Source organism: Lissotriton vulgaris, chromosome 8 (genome assembly GCF_964263255.1).
Source record: "Lissotriton vulgaris chromosome 8, aLisVul1.2, whole genome shotgun sequence".
NCBI lineage: Eukaryota > Metazoa > Chordata > Amphibia > Caudata > Salamandridae > Lissotriton > Lissotriton vulgaris.
Window position 1 is genome coordinate 455,707,729 of NC_141696.1, and position 20,222 is coordinate 455,727,950.

The 20,222-nt window shown below is 43.9% G+C and overlaps 1 protein-coding gene across 1 annotated transcript in view; it reads right to left on the reverse strand.

The window, feature by feature from the left end:
• LOC147697173 (lysozyme g-like) overlaps window positions 1–20,222 on the reverse strand; it is an 83,261-nt gene that overhangs the window by 47,601 nt on the left and 15,438 nt on the right. The window contains exon 3 of the mRNA XM_086934234.1: window positions 3,197–3,295. Within this exon, the coding sequence (XP_086790360.1) occupies window positions 3,197–3,295 (99 nt within the window). The remainder of the gene's footprint in view (window positions 1–3,196; window positions 3,296–20,222) is intronic.

Consider the following 20,222-nt stretch of genomic DNA (forward strand, 5'->3'; position numbering starts at 1 on the left):
TTTGCACCCTTAATCCATACCTCCATCATCAGTAGTTGACCGCAAGATATTTGTCTCCAAGTTGTAAGGGTATTGTTATGAACGAATAATTTGGCAGCAAAATATCATTTTTGGCCTCGGAAATTTTTTGTGTGGTGGACTTCCAAGGCCTGTTTATGAATAGCTTTGTCCTCTAGATTAAAGTGTTTGCGGCATACCCTTTCCAGGCTCTTGCAGGAGCATTTAATCTGCCTGAGGACTTCATTAAACCACGGGACGGTAATTCTGGTTGCCTTGGAAGAGCAGGTGGGCATAGGAGGAAGAGCGGGGGTGCGTTGCTGCAGGCAATTCTCAAGGCAAAGAGCAATACTCCCCAGATTGCCACTTAATGAGAGCTAGTTATGTTTCAATCAGTGATTTTATAGAACATGCCATGAGTGATGTTGTGAGGAAACCGGCTATTAGTGTAAACATTTCTGTGACATAGCACACTTACCGTCACTTTGGCTGCTGCACTTCTGCGGGACCACACACACTCTCCTTTTATATGTGGCTGCACAAAAGCTGTCCTGAGGCCACCACAAGCAGCAGCAATCTTTCTTGGTCCATTGCAGGCCCTGTTGGGCATTATGGGGAGATCCCTCCCAAAAGCGTGCATGCATAATGAGCGTCTCCATTCATGACTTTGTTTCCATTGTGCAGGCTTCCCCGTGTCTTCTTTTTGTTGCCTTTTATCTTTTTTATTGGGGGTTGTCTGATCCCGGGGGGTAACCCGTTGGGTGCTTACGTTGGGGAAAGCAAGAGGAACCCACCACCGGCTGCCCTACCAGTACTTTATTGCTGGCTCAGGACTTCTCCCCTTCCTGCTCCATGTGGGCAGGGTGTGCAAAGTTGGGGGCTTCCCCCTGACACTAGCATGTGGTGGGAGAGCGATTACGCTCCCACGTCTTTTCCATCGGTGGGGCCAGAATTGGAGCCAGACCCCTTCCTTCCTTCTTAGTGGGGTGATGGTGTTCCTCCCTTGCCTTGCTTTAATGGGGCTCAGTAGTGGGGTCGTGGCACCCTTTTTCATGAACTGGTAGCTCTTTGTTCACCCCCAGGCACTGGCCCACCCTGGGGATTTTTGCTAGTGTTCCAGCAGAGTTCACACACTCTGTTTTCTCTGCTGAGGGTCGTTTTGCATAATTATCATCTTATTTTGCTCCTGGTGGCATGCCCTGGCCACATGGAGCCTTTTCCACAGGCCTCCTGGCCTCTAAGTTGGCACACTTTGCAAGGATATTATTCCACCAGCTCCCTACACCAGCCTATTGCCTTTTTGTTCCCCTCTTGTGGGATGTATGACATCACAAAGCATGCTTTTACATCGCATTCTTTTACATCACAAGTTTTACAGCGCATGCCTTTACAACGCATAGTGTTGAGGGGTGCTGGATAGTGAATAGTTTAATTTACTATTCCAACTCCAGTCCCCGTGGATAGTAGAGAAGGTGTTGGATAGTAAATTAAATCTGTTCCCTATCCTAGAGCGCGCCCCAGTGAAATGCGTTGTAATGGTTGCGTTGTAAAAGTTGCGATGTAAAAGCACTGCTTGGTAAAAGTTGCGTTGTAAAGGATGTTTCCCCCTCTGGTGCTTCTCTCCTCCTGTTTGTGCACAAACATCTAGTTCTTACCCCTTCCCTATGAGGTTTAAAGGGACCTCTTTCCCTGGTCCTGGAGAGACATACTGTCCTGAGGACAACTGTTGGTAGAGTCCTTAGTCCAGAAGGGCATCAAGGGCTTATCTTTCCAGTTGTTTATGAGGCTGCCACGGTTCAGTCCCAGTGTCCAAATCCAACAACTACATTTCCGTTGTGCAAGAGTTTTAAATGGGGTGGAAAGTTCTTGGAGCCAGGCCATCATGGCCAATCCTAGAGTGTCACAAAACCCCTCCACACATGTCACAGCCTCCTCCACAGCATGCTTGGACAATTCAAAATGGTGCCATCAAGAAGTCACTGCTAACATCTACTCAGGGATCCGCAGCCTCACCCCTAGCCAACATCATCGCTAGGGCCTTTCCCACAAACACTTCAAAGAGGAGAGGCCCTTCCTGTGATGGCTCAGGAGGTCTAGGCCTCATCCTTTGTTCAGTGGGCCTAGGTTGTCCCAATCCTGGCACAGTTTGAGAGCTAATTAACAGGTGCAGATTTTCTTTTCCACCCCTCAGGCAATTAAGTGAACCACTGCTAAATGCTCCCTCCATGTAGAAGGCCTTTGTTCCTTCTACTGGGAAGCAGGGTAATTAACTTGGCCCAGCAGAGTGACAAAAGGACTGGGCTCTGATTCAGAGCTGATCCAGGGAAATATAACATGTATGGATAACCCATGAGGTGCGAATGTATCAGATTGGGACTTGCATATTTAAAATGGGTGCACACCTTTCACCCCAGTTTGATACTTTGCTGGACTTCGTTGTCCAAAGGGAAGCAAAACGTCACTCTAAGGCAGTGTTTCCCCTATGTGCATAATGATGTGTCACTGCAGACAAAACCATAGACCATTTTGACTTTACCTATGAGTGCCCACTAATATAATAAGGCCTCCCCCAGTTTGATATCAAACTCTGCAGAGTCCCCTCTGTGCCTGTGTGTCAGGTTACCTGTGAGCAGTTACCAAGTTGCACACACCCATGGTCCTACATGTGCAGCCCTCACACGTGTGCACAAGTGTTCACATGTAGGCAGAAAATTGCCCCTTACCCTTTCTGCATTGCAGCGGCTTTATCCTAATAGGGAGGCACTGGCGGTAAACATTCGCAGTCTGTTAACCATGTAATTACTATGGGTGACACAGCTGTTGTGAGGCTTACCTACAGTAACAAGTCCAAGTCCAGGTGATTCAAAAACAAAAAATCTGGGAAGGCTAAATGGGCAGAATCCATTTAGCTACAGATGTAATACGGGAGATAATTACCAGTGCAGGGTGAAGGCTTGATCTATGCCCAGACAGTTTATATACTGTTACACAATGAGCCACATTACGCCGCATAATTTGTCTTTCCTTGCTGCTTCTTTAAGTCAACCTATTGCATAATTTGGCCCTCCCCATTGCATAATTCCATTGGCCCTGGACTGTATGCTTTTTGCAGATATGCACGCTAAAATGATATTTACATAAAATGAGATGGAGAATGATTTTGTTGGTTCATGCTCTTCAGGAATTAAATGGTACCTACCACAATATGATAGCCTGTCTTGCCTTGCGGTTGCACAGTTAGCCCCAGTTGTTGGAACCTCCATGATATTTCCATAGCATCCCGATCCTGCGGTGACATCTATAGGGAGTGAACAAAACAGACATTGCCTTACCCTGTTTACAAAATTCTGAATGTGTGCATGCTCATGAGCTGGCATGTATAGCTCATTTTTAACGCTTTTAAATTATACTGTAACCTGTTTAGTACTATTACTATCAAATCTTCTGGGAACCTAGCACAAGCTGGGGTGAGTAACTGGAAACGTTGCCTTAGCGGTTTACAAATGTGTGTGAACAAATCATGCAGTGTGTTCCCCTGCGCACCTCCACCCGGTCTCTGCAGGTCCCAAGACAATGTTCTCTTTTCTTCCACCTTCATTAGCTTGGCTAAATGTCTTCAACCTATACCCGGGCAAGGCCCTTGTGATCAGGACTTCATTTTCAACTTTCATGTCTTGGAAGCACAGTTTTATGGAACGCAGGTCCGTGGAAGTAGTAAACTCACTGTTTGACCATTGTGAGGTCTTCATTGGTGATTAGGCATTGACTCTCTGTCGACTATTGAAGGACAAAAGCATTGACTCTCAGTCGACTATTGAAGGGCAAAAAAAATCTATTCAATCTTGCATAAAATGTAAATTATAGCTTAGTGCGTTATTAATTATTATTAAGGGGCATTTCTAGAGCGCCTGGTTACGCAGAATGCGTGTCCCCGCGCTGAACTGAAGCACTCTGAAGGAGAAGTAGGGGAGGAGCCCACTTATTTTGAGAAGAGGTAAGTTTTTAATTTCCTCCGGAAACTAGATTCGGAGGGGTCCAGACGGAGATTGAGAGGTAAATTATTCCAGCTTTTTGCCGCCAGGTATCGGAAGGATCTTCCTCCCATACGGGCCTTTTTCACCCTAGGGACCTTAAGTAAGCCTCCATGCGAGGAGCGCAGTGCACGAGTTGGTGCATACCTTGTAATAAGGTTCTGGAGTGGTGCTGGCGCTTTTTTAGCGAGGATACGGTGGCAGGTACAGAGGGATTTAAATTCAACTCTGCTCCTCACTGGCAGCCAATGGAGTGACTGGAGGGCGGCCTTGGAGTTCGATCTTTTTGGGAGGTTTAAGATGAGGCGAGCTGCAGCATTCTGTAGCACCTGAAGTCGATTTATCGCTTTACAGGTAGCTCCCAAATAGAGTAGGTTGCCAAAGTCCAAGCGTGAGGTGACTAGGGCATGCACCAGCGTTCTGCGGGCGGCGGTAGGAAGGAGGATTAGGACTTTCCGCAGAGTTTTTAGAATGCTGAAGCAAATGCCCGTCACCCTGTTAATCTGTGGTCCGAAGGACAGGTCAGTATCTAGCCAGACCCCGAGATTTCTGACTTCTTTCCGAGGTGTGGGGGCCTCGCCTAGGCATGGTGGCCACCATGCCGGCGTCCAGACAGATGGGCTGCCTCCCACCACGAGCACCTCGGTCTTGTTGCCATTTAATTTCAGGCAATTAGTGGACATCCAGGTAGCAAGATCTTGCATGCAAGCCCTGAAACTGTCCATGGCAAGACCGGGTGCACGCGAGAGGGAGACAACCAGCTGCGTGTCGTCGGCATAGGTAACAATTTGTAGTCCGTGTCCCACCACAATTGAAGCCACTGGGGAGACATAGAGATTGAAAAGAGTTGGGCTCAGGGACGAGCCCTGAGGAACGCCCTGACCCAATTCTATGTCTCGGGAATAGTAGGCCCCTTGACGGACCTGGAAACTTCTCCCCGTTAGGAAGGATTGGATCCATTGGAGTGCGGCTCCAGTTATGCCTCCATCATTCAGACACTGTAGCAAGGTGGAATGAGCTACAGTGTCGAATGCCGCACTCAGGTCCAATAGGATAAGGGCCATAGTATGACCTTCATCCACCCCCTGCCGTAGGGATTCCACAGCCGTCAATAGTGCCGATTCCGTAGAGTGGCGGGGGCGGAAGCCAAATTGTGTGTCGTGGAGTAAGGCAGCTTTGTCTATGAAATCCATTAGTTGGAGATTGACCGTTTTTTCTGCTACCTTGGCCAGATATGGTAACAGAGAGATGGGCCGCAAATTGTCTAATTTATCAAAGCTGATGGTACTTTTATGGGATACACAGGCAGGGCAGTTTATGGCTATAGAAAGGGCAGGGTCTGCTCCACAAGAGTTTATTTACTGGAAAAAAGAAATTATAAATTTGCTCCCTAAGGTCCTCCTTCTTTTCAGTCTCTTTTTACTGATTTGAGAAGAAAAATGAGATTCTGCCCACATTGGTATTTCAAGTAATGACATTTCTGCACGTTTTGATGAATCAAACACAGTGGAGTTAATCCCTATAATTTTGACGTGGAAATTGTGAAAAACATGCCAAATTTGGGGGCATATTACCAACAACTAGCGATAATTATCACTATGTTGGCTTAGCGGCAATATTTTTATCGCCGAGCTGCAGCGATTTTTATCGCTTAGGAACCTTGCTATTATCAAGGTTTATCTCCTAAGCGATAAAAATCGTCCGAAATGCATGAATATCGCTGAAAAGTCCGCAATATTCATGCATTACCGAGCTAACGCTCTTAGCCATGTTATCCACCCACCATTGGATAACATGGCTAAGAACTGCTCAGGGGCAGGTGTTAGCTTTTGGAGATATTCACGCTTAGCGCGAATATCTCCAAAAGTTGGTAATAGGAGATAGTGATGAAGGCGACTGTTTCAAACATCTTGGCACGCCCACTTTGCATGTCATTAGTGATACATTTCACTGACATGCAAAGCGGGGCCCAAGATGGTCGCTATCTCCTACTAGCTGTCGCTAATTGGTGTTAGCAACAGCTAGGTAATAGGGAGATAATTTTATCTCCGCTTTCTAGGCTTTTAAAGCCAAAAAAGCGGAGATAAACCCCCTTGATGATATGCCCCTTGGTGTGGTAGCAATGATTACTAGTGTTATATTTCATTCCGTAGGGGATCTATAGGTGATTCTTCAAAAACAAGATCATATTGCACTTTGGAATTAATGATACCCATGCTGTCAGTAATTCCTGGTGTGAAATGACTACATTGGAATTAGTGATATAGTTGTGATGTGACGCTGGGAGTTACCCCTCCTTTGAAGAAAATGTCTTTCTTAACAGGAATTCAAAATGAATTCAGTACTGCGTCTGGAATCCTGAGATTGTTCCAGATGCCCAGGACTCGAGTACTCACATGCATATATATTTCTGCAGTCGAAATGCATTAGCTACGAGACAAAGTCCTACTAAGCCTGAAAGAGTGTTTTAAATGTTTCAGTATGGAGAAACTCATACAGTCTATTTATCGCTTTCAATTTACAGTGTGCTGTTTTAAAAAACGCATTCACTCTCATCCTAGCTTGACTAAATTACATTTTTAGGTTTTTACAGTGTGGAAAACAACTTGCAATCCAAATAATTTGGAATTTGTGAGTGTTCAAAAACTTCTTATGGACCTTACAAGGAATGCTAGTGACAAGTCTATTAGGAAATTTGTTGCACAGAAATGTCATCAAACAAGTGAAATTTCTGTCTCATCACATGGCATTTTAAATATAATTTGCAAAGGCATATGCAAAGGTGAATTTCCAACATTCCTGATTCCTTTAATGAAGATTTGGATTTCGCTCTTATCAATGACATTCTTTGCACATCTTAGTTGTAATTAGGTGTGTACATAAAATCTGAATTTAGCTCTTCATAATTACATTGAAGGACCCCGTGCTTATTGTATTCTCAAGACACTGCAGTCATGTCCGTCATTTAGGGGTCGCCAGGGGTCACAGTTGCGACCCCTAAGTTGCCACTTGCTACTTTCGGCCTTGCCTATGTGTCCATTCGCCTCAGAGGTTATGAAATCAGCATATGGGGAAATTTGGAAGTGCTGGATCATCCCACTTTGCAAGAATTTGAGCTTTAGGCACTGTGCTCTTGCCTGTAGAGTCTTAACTTATGACACTACCCCCCCCCCCCTCCATTGTCTTTGCTGTTTCCCGGTTTCTTCTCGGTATGTGGAGGAGAAGATCCGCAATAATCCACAAGGACTAAGGGACGACTGCTTCTACTTTTAATTATTACTTTGATATCCGCTGTTAATAACTTTTTAACTCGATGTATTTATATTTTAATACTGTGCTTGTACATATTTTATTGCACTTTTATGGTCTTTGACCGAAATAAAGTTATCAAAGTAAGTAAGTAAGAAATCAGTGCGAAGGACACATTTGTCTTGCATTATCAGAATCAGGGTCTAACCTCTTTCTGATCATTTTTATTATATTATTATTGAATAATAGTTAATTATTCACTATTAGCATAATAACAAGTGGAGCAGTAAGATAGTTCACTGGCATCTTAGATAAAATGATTTTAATGTTTGTTGTGTGCGAGCATGTGGGTGAGAGTGAGTTTTGGTGAAAGAGCGTGTATATGTATGAGAATGTATGTTTCTATATGGGATTGTGGATGTGTGTCAAAATGAGTAAGTATTGGTTAGTAAGAGTAAGAGTGAGTGAGAGTGTGCGAATGAGGGATTGAGGGTGAGAGTGAATGCACAAGAGTAGGTGAAAATTAATGAGTGCAAGTCAGTGCTAATGATATAATGAGTGTGAATAAGTGAATGTAAGTAAGCATATGTTATGCCTGCAGTTCCGCTGTTGGACCTCGCATGCTCTTGGCTTATAGAAGCACCCTTGAAATGTTGGCAATTAAATACTGGAGGCAATACTTGCAAATGGGATACCCTTGGCAAAATGCACTGCTGGCGCTTTGTAGGTACATTTTGGCAAGGAGCACCCATGAAAAAATTCCAGCGCTGGCATTCTGGAGGAAATTCTTTGCATAGTTGGCACCTGTAGCAAATTGCTTGTGATGGCACTTGGAATATGGGAAGACAACTGTGGCAAGATCATGGGCCATACATGACAACATTTGGTCCCCGTCATATTAGAGATAGCCTTTGACAAAAGGGACCTCCCTAGTGCAAGAGAAGCAGTTTTACGAAAAGAAAAAGTCTGGCACTGGCATATTGTATGTAATGTATGTGCAAAATGTTGGCCCTAGCTATGGAGGTAATTTTTGACATAAGGGGGCACCTATAGGACATTTAAAATACCTAACTGGGTGATCTCATGAGGAGTCAGATTTCAATAGCTTGGCACACCATGAAAGGACTTGAATATTTAGTGAGTGTTTTTAGAGCCTATGGCTTTTTAGCAGATGTAAAAATTGTGCATTAACATGCACTATTAAAGCCCATATTTTCAAACCTTTCTCAGAAAAGAGAAACCCCCACCCTTTGTTCTGCCCTAGAAAAATATATAACATTTGTTATGCAAATATGTGAGTTCAGTAATGGCAATTATTGTGATATCATCGGGATTAAGGTTATGTGACATCACTCCTTTGGATGATGCAGTTGCAAAAGTCATATGATGTAACTTCATGTGCCATTGTTAAGGTCAAAGGATATATAATGTCTCTTCTGTTACCTTTGGCATTTTGGTGAATAAACTTCAATGACTATAATTTGTATACAATATCATAGCATGCATTCACAGCACCAACAGCAATAATTTCAGATTTTGCTAGCACTCGCGTAGTGTAAGGTAAAGAATAGTCCCAAAATTAGTTTCTCTAAGGCATAAAGTCAGCTGTATTCCTAGACAATAATGTACAACATTTACTTTATTCTTTTTTTTACTGGGAATTTGTGGGTATTAGACCCAAATATAAACCATAAATAACAACTCCCTTCTGAGGTTTACCATTTGTCATTTATTTACTGTCCCATTTTGAAAAGGGGAGACCAGTTAAACATAAGTGTGACGTTGAAGAGGATATTAAAGTGTTAAATGAGTGCTCACTAATTCCTAATTCACAGCAAGATGAACATCACCTAAAGCCGTTGAAATACTCAAACTAGTTGTGTACTCAGATTTGAGCACTTTTTTAAACCAATGCTCAACTAAACACCTAATGGGTATCTTGAATCCTTAAATATCATTACTAAATATCATTATCAGAACCAAAAAGCGTAAATCTCCAACTGTGGTTAATCTGATTGTGCTGGACCGGAAACAAATCACAAGTTCAGGTCAACTGCGATGGAGCATGGACCAGTTACAGAGATCCAGTTAGGTCTGCTGGACAGAGTACCTTAAACACTGGTTGGTTGAGCATTGTGTGGAGGCACGTTGACGATGAGTTGCACAGCCGAAGCACCTTCCAAGGGTCAGGACTTGAGTGGTACCACTTGGCAAGGTAGACTCACAGATGGCAGAGTCCAGGAGCAGTTCCAAGGTTGTCGGAAGCCCGATATGTCAATGAGGCTTCAGATCAGGAGGCCAGCCAACTATCCCTCGGAGCAAATCTGGAGTCAAGAAGAGTGGCAGCACTTTAGCAGCACAGCAGTCCTTCTTCCTGGCAGAGTATCCACAGGTCCAGCAGTGTACTGAAGAGTTAGTGTCCGAGGTCATTCTTTTATACACAACTGTGCATTTAAAGGCTGGAGAAGCCTCTAAAGGCATGCCTTTGAAGTGCACAGTTACCCTGCCGTTCCTGCCTCCACGATAACTACAGGGGGTATGCAGGCATTTCAGTGGAGACAGGACACAGCCTATTTAAGTGTAGGTGGTTCTGTGCCTAACTTCTCCCTCCCATCCTGCCAGTGGTGGCCCATCCAGTCACACCTAAGCTCCCATTGTGTGAGGCTGTCTAGGAGTAATACCCAAAGCCCAACTGCCAACTACATCCAGTCATGTGATCAGAGACACAATGCAGGCACCAAATGGCTAAAGCAAGAAAAAGCCAACTTTCTAAAAGTGGCATATTCAGAATTGTAATGTAACATCCGACCTCACCATGAGTTTGGATTTTAAAGTAGGATTCCAGAGACCCAAAACACGAACTGGTAATCTCTTCCCATTTGCAAATTACACTTATAAAATGTAATAAGGCAACTTAAATGTTATCCTATGGGAGAGATATGACTTGTAGTAGTGACAACAAAAGTTTTTCACTACCAGGACACATAACACTTAAAGGTACAGGTCCTACTTTTTAAATACATTGCACCATGCCATCTGGACAGTCCAGGGCCTACCCTAGTGTTGACTTATATGTATTAAAAGGAAGGTTTGGGCTTGGCAAAAGGTTTATTTTGTCAGGTTGAAATGACAGTTTGAACTGCACACATAGGCTCAGAATTGTTAAAGTGTTGCGTAAGTGGGAGGAACAACTAGTGCTGCAGGCCCAATAGAAGCATTTATGTACATGCCCTGGCCACATGTAGTGCCACTTTATTTTGGACTTACAAGTAAATTAAATATGCTAATTGGGTATAAGCCAATGTAATATCAATACACCAAGACCTGTTCATCAAAGGCCCCACTTTTGAGGATAATTAAAAAAGTGGAAGTAGGGGTTCCATAACTCTATCTCCATGTACACCCCTCACTTGTAATCAGAGGTAGTGACCTCCCACTTTATTGCTTCTAAATGTGTAAAATATGTATTTTACAGATGACAGTCACTAAAATGTCCCTATCAAAAATAAAAGAGTGTAGCTGTCAATAATGTATCAGAAACAGATCACATCAATATATGTGTGAACTTAGAAAAATAGTGAGGGGGCAAGATGGAACCTCATATGCGCACCATTATTGGAGCTTGCTGATTGGTACTTACCAGCCATACCCACTTGTTTCATCATTAGTAGCCATCTTGCCTTAAAGAATAAGAAAGTGTCCAGAACAAACAAAAATGGTGCTGACAAAACGTGAAGCATTTGCTCCAGCTTTTGTCGCTTGCCCTATCAGTGATGCTTGCCCTGCCAATTGTTGCTTGTGATGCCCCTTCCCAAATTGACGTTTGTCCTGTCCCTCTTTATCCCTTTATACCTCCTGTGTTGTTGCTGGCCCCCTCTAATCCATCTCCCACCAGAAAAAAAAGCATTGGCAAAGTCATTAGGTCTGGCCTACTCAAGAGCTATTGTTGTTGTCACAGTTTTTTTAGCCACGTTGGGCAAGCGTGTCTACTGTGGAGCATGGCTGAAAGTAAAAATGACATTGTCAGTGCTAACAGAACCATAGTGCTTTTTTAAAAACGTTCAGCCATGCTCAAAGAATGTCTAAAAAACACACTGACAAAGCCAATAACTCTTGGCTAGACCTATTGGCTTTGCCAATGCTTGTTTGGTTAGGGGATAGGATGTCAAAGTGTAGCCATTGAACTCATACCGTAAACATACATGTAGCGTTTTGTGTCCATACACATCTATACCATGAAGGGCATTTATGTACAGGAATCAAGGTGATGAATGCTATAAATAATATTGGAGTAAGTGTATGAATGAATTACTCATGATATTTTAAGTATTTTAAACAGAAGATGATGCCTTTATTGTAGGTCTTTGAGACATCATATTTTGTCTCATTAGAATCAGGGTGTTTAGATGCATAAAAGCTGAGTTTTGACAAGTTTAACCCTTCTCTCCCGAATTTTAGAGTAAGTGTAGGAATGAACTACTCATGATATTTTAAAGAGATGATGATGCCTCTCTTATAAGTTTTTGAGACATTATAGTTTTGTCTCATCAGAACCAGAGTGTTTAGCTCTATAAAAGCTGAGGTATGACATGTTTGACCTTTCTCTCCCGAGTATTGACATAACATGTCAACAAACCATGTTTTATTTATACATTCATAGGAGGCTAGACATGAGGTCCTCTATCTTTATACTTGAATGATTTGGTTCGTTTTGATCAGCAAACACGATCAAAGTAGGTAGAGAAGAATTACTTTGGGTGCAAGCGATGTGATCACTCTCTACAATCTAAATCTATGGATCTCATTCACCTACAACCAATTCACCCTTGGGTTAAGGTTCAAGCTGCACAGTATGGCCAAATCAAATATGTGCCATCCTTCTTTTCTTTTTCTTCACACAGGTTATCTTCTCTTTCTTCTTTTAAATTATGTAATTTTAAACTATTTTTGAGTAATCTTATATTATATTCATACAGGGATCTCTTTTTAAATAATTTACTGTCCGTCCTGAAGATGGTCTGACGGACGCTACCGTCACAATAGACCGAAACGTTGACTACTACATCTACTTCGCCAGCACGTTTGGCTATTAAGGAATTGTTTTCTATTGTTTTAGATACATTTCCTTATTTTGGATTTTTAATGAAATAGATGTTTACATCATTGATTTGTAGGCTCTTTCATGCATCCTCAATCATGGTGTTTTATTGTTTCTGATTATACCCTTTTGCAATCTTTTTGTTTATATTAAAATTGTTTAATTATGAGAAAAGCAGACAAACCTGTGTCTGAGAAAATCTGTTACATATTTTTTACACAGTGTCATTTATGTTTTGATTGACTCAAGGTTGGTCCACTTCCTCAAGGTTGGTCCACTTCTTGGGGCCCACCATACAAATAATTAAGCTGTACAACTGTTGACTGAGATTACTGAAAGAAATCACTTTTAGGCACTGTTAGACCCGTCTGCTTCTGAGAGTCCCCTCACCACTATGATTTCTTTTGTTCCCCTGTACCTCCCAAAATTTGTCGCTTTTCTTTGTCTACCAGGACCTTTTGTGTGCTGTTTCATGGGGCTGGATGTTCCTTGACGCCCAGTTGTTCACAAGGGTTTTGGCACCTATTTACAAGGAACCTGTGACCTTATAGACTGGGATTGACAACCTGTATGAATGGCCTCAAAATGGTGGCCATCCATTTTCCTCATGTGAGTGACTCCCCTTGGAGCCTCCATGAACCTTGACCTTTCAAGGTTTTGGCGCCCTTTTGCTTGGCGCGCATTCCTGACAGGAATTACTTCATTTCCCTCAGGTACACAAAATGGCTGCTCTAGAACCCCAGTATGGTGGCTGTTAGGGTCCCAAATACCCCAGAAGTGCCATGTCATTGGCATAGGCCAAAGAAGGTTCTAGAACCTACTGGCACGAGCCAGCACCTCAGGGCACTGGCTATATAAGGGCCAGTGCATGGCGGCCATTTTAGATGACTAGAAGACTAGATAGGATAATGATTTTCCAGATCTAGGTGAAAAAGGAGATTCCAGACTTGACACCAGATTGACACCTGCCCTGTTGACCCCTGAGGCGGCTGGTAGTGCAGACAGTAGAGCAAGCAAGGGTTACTGGCGTGGACCCTGACTGGCGTTCCAGTCAGCTGTGTGTACGGTGACCTCGCGCCTACAGCGCCTACCCAGTGAGTGCCTCGTCACCCCCAAGAGACTTTGGCCGTTTCCGTGTGCCTCCCCGCCCCCCCCCGGTGGTGAATTACGACAGACTCGGGTCACGAGGCGAGAGCAAGTTCGCCGCGACCGAGAGCGTCCTCTGTGCCTCCTTGTGACAGGCGCCTCCAGCGAGGAGCTCGGACGTCTCCGAGCTCCACCGGCGTAGAGTGCTTCCTGCGCAGACTGAGGTGAGGTGGTGCGCCGGGGCGGGGAAAGGCCGGCCTTCGTTGGGCGGGACTACTGTCTCTGCCCCTCCCCAGTGACTCGGCGGCTGTAGCTGTGGGCGGGAACCATCCCTGTTTGAGGTAGTCGGAGGGAGGTCCGTGGAGCCCCTGAAAACCCGTCGCTGGCGAGAGAAGTGCTGAACCTGACTGAATCGCTTTTCGATTGCAGCCAATGTGAGGTGTGCCCGTTTCTTCAGGTGGGAAGCGCTGTTGTAAAGGAACTGTGAACCGGCATTTACATGACTGAGCGCGAAGATTGTGTGACCTCTTCGGCAGCCCCGTTCGGCAGTCTAAAGACTTGGAACTGGTGCCGCCTGAGTGCTAGTGTTGGTAGAAACCCCTAGGCGCGCTTAGACCCCCACCGGCAAGCAGAGATCTCAACCCGGTGGCAGCCGAGTGTAAATGAAGTGTTCACTGTCTTTCCTTGCCTTTTAGATATACGCGCATAACCCCCGTGTGACTCTTAAAGAGTCCCAGTACTCCCTTCTGTGCCCAGAGAAGCCTGTGTACATTAGTGGTGAAAACGTCATAAACTGTAAGAGTTATCTTTCCAACCTGAAATGTATTTACAAATGTAGTGTTCCTGAACTATTTAATTGGTGGCAGCGATACCAGAAAGAATATGTGGTTGTCTATTTAACTGAACCAGTGTTTCTTCTGCTAAACAGAAATATTTATGCTATTTATTGAAGATATTTATTCCAGATATTTATTCTATTTATTTATTATTTACTCCTAAGCTTATTTATTGAAGCTATTCCAAAATCGAAACCCAGCAAGTTATGACCAAAAGAAATGTAAATGTGCTTTCCTAATTGATCCCCATTCACAACAGAGAATTTTTACATAAAGGAATCGTATTTTTCTACAACAGTGGTGTGGTGTCCTTCTTTTTGGTGGTTGTACAAGGAGATATTATTGGGTCAAAGCCGGCTTAACACGATAGCCTTCACTTGCCTTGACACTTGAGCCAAGCTACCCCCTTTGTGCTGGGCTTGCCCATCGCAGGTCCAACAGGCACCCTTACTTATCAATAGTTTATCTGCCCAAGCCTCCAAGGGTTTTTTGTGTTTCCCCCTGTGTTGTTACTCTATTGGACTCATACCGGCATTGTCCATGCTCAGTGGATTCTGAAGGGGGAGAAAAGAGATCATAGTCTAGAATCACCCCTTTAGTACTGCACAACCACTTCACGCCAAACACTTTTGTGAATCTTTCTGTATTGGAGAAAAGGATTTTGTATAATTAAGAAAATTGTGATGCCTCTTGTCATTGGCACCAATGCCCACTGCTTGTCTAGTGCCAGAATCTTGAGAACATGAGTGAGACTCCGTGTTTGCAACACAACAGTGAAGCAAACCAGCACAAAATGTTTTTTTTTTGTTCTTCACAACACAAAACTTGTTTTGCACTGGAAAGTCGCCCTAAAGTAATGCAAAGAAGCACAAAGTGCTGCTTTGCATTACTTAGCTTCAAGGCAACGTTCCATGGATGGTACATGGATGTTCCCATGCTGCCACCCATGCTTTTTGATGCAAAACCCTATCTACTAACATTAGTAGATAGGATTTTGTACCCAAAAATAATTCTGCTTTGAAGCAGGCGTTAAATTGGAGAAATGATTTATTTCTCCTAATACTTGTCACTTTGCATGTGTGCTGCACTATACAGAACACATTTAAAGTGGGAACACTTTTACATGTTGTCCAGCTGCAGTATTTTGTACTGGAATTCTACTGTTCCAGTACAAAACCTATGCTAGACTCACACACACAGCCTTGCACTATGGCACAAAGGTGCATGGTGCTCGGCAGCCTTATTGTGAGCCTGTAGGAGGTAGGGGGAGGACAGTGCCATATTTTTATAGATATTGTGCTGTCCTTCTCTCGCTCTATCACACAAAGCAGCTTAGCATTTTTGGGTGCTGTGCTGCCATTTGTTCTGTAAATCTGGGCCCTCTATTATCCATGAGGGCTCATTTGGGAGTGTTACATTCACGTGCAACTCTAGCTATTAGATCATGGAACTTTGAGTGGTAGAACTCTGGAAATAGGATTCCAGAGCTGGGATAGAGGAGAAGCAAGGGCAAATAAATGGAAGCTGGAGAGATGGGGAACCATATTCCTGGAAGCTGAATAAAAACACATCAACCAACTTACCTGTGGTATGACGGATGAATGAACATAACAATGGTGACGAGTGTTCTTCGACTACCAGTCTTGTGATCTGACTTCGCTACAATAAGCCTCCAGTGTTTCCTGTTGATGATTCCACAGCTGGTTTTAAAGGAAGCGCTGTAAGACTATATGGTTTCAGTAGTGGCAATGGTGCAGATGGGTGTGACTGTGCTGAGAGCTAACCGGTAAGAGAAGCTGTTTTCGGATCTTTCAACAGTCGGTGGAGGCAGTTGGTTGCCATATCAAATAGGAGCATTGCCTAAACCACGTATCCCATCGACCGTTGGCCATCACCAGCACTACCTGGCTGGTGTTGGGAACAGTTAACGGCCGACGCGGCCTCACCCACTCCTTAGAACGCCCACACTGCGCCGAAATAACAGTAGCGGTAAACAGGTTGAAGGCCCATATCTTTATTGAATATGGAAATCATGGTCCTCATTAAGGTCTTGGTGAATCGTCTTACAGGAGTGATTCCATCATTTTTTTTTTTACTCTATTTAGCAGTTTTTGTGAAAAGTAAAGCAGAGCACAGAGTTCAATTGCATTACATATCAGGTACATTTTCAACACAGTCATTCTAGCATAGTCATTAAGGCACAATAGGACAATGCAGCGTTAATCATAGCACAGCTGATGCAGTCTGAAACCCCAGCAATTGACATGTAATTCCTTCAATCTGAGGAGACTCTTCCCGACCCTCTATTAGTCCACATATACCCAAAAGTAGCTTCAGCTCCAGTTATCATACTATGTAGGATATACGCAGTCACATTATGAGTACAGTGTCACCTTCAACCCACCCCGTCGGTTCTATACCATGCCCCTGTTGTGTAGGGGGGGCTTGCTGCTGCGATGCAAGTAAAGCTCTGAACGGTCCCCAAATGTCTTTAGGTCTGGAAGAAGTCGGAACAGTACCAGCATACAAATCACTCTTTATTGAACAATTCGCTAAGCTTTGGATCCATCCAGTTGTTGTCAGTGGTCTCTTGCAACCCCAATAAATTGCGACTTCTCTTTTAGCTAGGAGTAGGGAAATGGCAGCAAATCTGCGAACTTTCGGAGGAATCTGCACCACGTATCCCAGTAGTGCTATCTCGGGTAAAGGTTCCTTCGGGATTTTAATCATTCTGCTGAGAAGCTAATGTACTTCTACCCAAAAGGCGTGAATTCGAGGGCAAGTCCAGGCAAGATCTGAAAAGTCCGCTTGTGGGGTCTGGCAAGGCTGGCAGTAGTGAGGTCTGGAGTGATCTATCTTGTGTGTTCGGGGGGGTGTCACATAGATTCTACGTAAGAACTTAAAGTGTATCAATTTATGTTTGCTGTTCAATGATACTGTTCTAGTAACATTGCAGCAGGCTAGCGACTGCTCGTCCGTGATTGGGTTGCCCAAATCAAATTCTCATGCAGAGCGTACCCTTACATCGTCCACCGGGACCAGGTCAGAGCAAACCCTATACAACTGGGATATAAGATGGAGCCCCTTGCTGCTGTCTATCACCAGTGTGAGAGGGGAATTGAAGGGGGTTCCAACGGGTAGTCCGGAAATCTTTCTCGTAACGCTGAGCGTGTTCTGCCAGAATGAACCTGTCCATGAACGTAGCTTTCGAAAATGTGGACATATCCTCCAGGTCAAAGACATGGCCCACAGGAAAGAGATCTCCTAGCATGTAAATGTTAAATTTGCACCAACTTTTCACCAGTTATAGGTAATAAGTGAGCATTTGGTAGGGGAAGGGAGGAGGAGTACAGTGTCTGCGTGTGGGTGATATGGCTCAGTTTAAGCCATGCCCAGCTCATAGTGGAAACTGGCTGCATATCTTTAGGGTCTTGAGGGATAACAGTGGGCAAAGCGGAGGCAAGTGTGTCGGGCAGGATGAAGTCCGATTCAGGACAGAGGTATGTAATCCTTACATCTGGGTGGTACCATATGTGTGCGAAACTGCACTGTGCAGCCAAATAGTATAAGTGTAGATCAGGGACACCATACCCACCCCGGTCATAGGGGAGTGTCATCACTTGCCATTTCACCCTGGGTGCCTCGTTGCCCCAAACTCGCTTGATTAATTGTGACCGTTAAGTACTGAAAAACTTGTTGGTGAGTGGGATTGGAATATTATGGAATAAATATAAAAACTTAGGGAGGACTATCATTTTTATCGAGGCGACTCGCCCCGCCGTGGAAAGAGGGAGTTTGAACCAGGAGTCAATTTGCGTCTTTAATTGGGAGATTGCCACCCCATAGTTGCGGCCCACAATCTGCTCAGTGTCATGGTGGATATAAATCCCTAAATATTTCACCAAATCAGTGCACCAGTCTAGTGGAAATTCCGGGGTCCAGCGCAGCGTCCCCGTCATAATAAGAGAAAAAATAAACCGACTTGCGCCAGTTGATCCCCAGGCTGGAGAAGGTGCCAAATCGGAGGATCTCCCTAAGTAGCGGGTCAAGGTTTGTTTGGGGGTCATGGACATATAGAATTGTGTTGTCTGCATATAGGGAGACTAATAGTGGGCCTGTGTTGAATACCAAGCCTCTGTGGAGGTGTCTTTCTTAAAAGTGTTTAATCAATGGATCCATTTCTAAAATAAACAATAGAGGGGAAAGGGGACATCCCTGCCGCATGCCGCGTGACAAGGCAAAGGGGGCAGAGAGGGCACCGTTCAGTCGGAGCCTAGCTGTCGGTTGTGTATATAACAGGGCTGTCGTAGCGAACCATGATGGCGACTGTGCATTGGTCAATTGGTAAGCGGCCCGTGTCCCTGGCCTCTTGAAAGATAGTTAAGGTATACAACGTTCGTCATGTTCTTGAATAGCTCCGCTGGTAGGACATTCAGCCCTGGGTCCTTCCTGGACTGTACGACTTAGATTGCCACTTCTATTTCCTTGATTGCAAAATCTTTGTTCATACTTTCCCAATCTACAATGGACAGAATAGGTATTCGGCCGTCAACCAGCACTTCTCGTCATTCAGCTTCCATTCTAGTGGGGTTCGAGAAATAAACCTCCTCATAGTATTTCGCAATGTTTCTGCTATCCCCTCCCCGTTAAATGCAGTTTCCCCCGTGAGTCACAAATCTCTGCCACCGAATTAGGTTCTCTATCCCTCCTCTCCAGCCAAGAAATCATCTTGTTGGCTTTATCACCAAGGTCATACACCCACCCCTGTGTTGCCAGGAATGCTGCTCTCGCAGAGTTATTTGCAAGGCTCTTTCTCTCCTGCCTTTTAAGCTCAAGTTAATGATAAGCAGCGGATCCATCTCCTCTTTAGCCAGGATTTTGGCCTCCAGGGTAAAAACCTCAGCGTCTAGTGTGTCCTATTGGATCCTTTTTTCTGTTTCACAGCTCCCTAGATGGGCCTGTATATGCCCCCTTATCACCGGTTTGAACACTTCCCAGAGGGTGGAAGCTGAATCTACTGATCCTTTGTTCTCCTGAAAGTACAGTTTAGCCCACTCACTCATTTGGACTAGCATGGCCCTATTTGAATAGGCCTAGTTATCACAAGCATCAAGGTTTGACTTAGTTGCGCACACTTCAGCTGATGTAATAACAATACAACTTAAAAATCAAATCTTAACAATATATTTCAGTGTTTATTTCTTCGTTTTCAAAATATATTCTTATTGAAGAATTCATTGATTAGTAAACGTGCATGGTACGTTTTCAATTAGGTTTTGTAGATCTTTTTATTTCAATCGGGACATATTTTTCAGGCTTTGGCCAGTAGTAAGTAAAACAGTTCCTCAAAGATTGGCACATCAGTATGACATCTAGGAGGGTTTACATATTGTGGACAGTGTTTACAATTCACATTATTTTGGCCTCGAAATAGGTACTCAGACCGTTTTTCCTTCTCATTGATTTACTTTATCTATTTTCGAATTCTAGCAGTAAAACCTAAATACCCTTGACAATTCCTCACTCAGTTTACTACTTCCAATCTCGGCACTATTATAAGCCAAGTACTTCATCTTAAGATGGCGGCCGCCAAAAGTAAACAACATTGGCCTCAGTCTTCTGAAGTCCGTTTTTTTGTATTCAGAATACAATCTTTATTATTCTCGCGACACTGCGATGATGTACATGGAAAACACGGAAGTCGGTTTACACGTTTGCACCTAACGGTTTGGCAGGTATGTTTACGGTGCGCCGATCTACATTAGGATTCGTCATAGATGCTGGGACAGTTGCATGGGTAATACAGGAGTTGCACACATGGCCATTTTTTTGTTTTTTTCAGAGAATTTTTCAAGGGCACTCAGTTAGAGGTAAGAGTGTGCTGAAGATGCACTCCATGTATGTTGCAAGGTGACCATTGGGGTT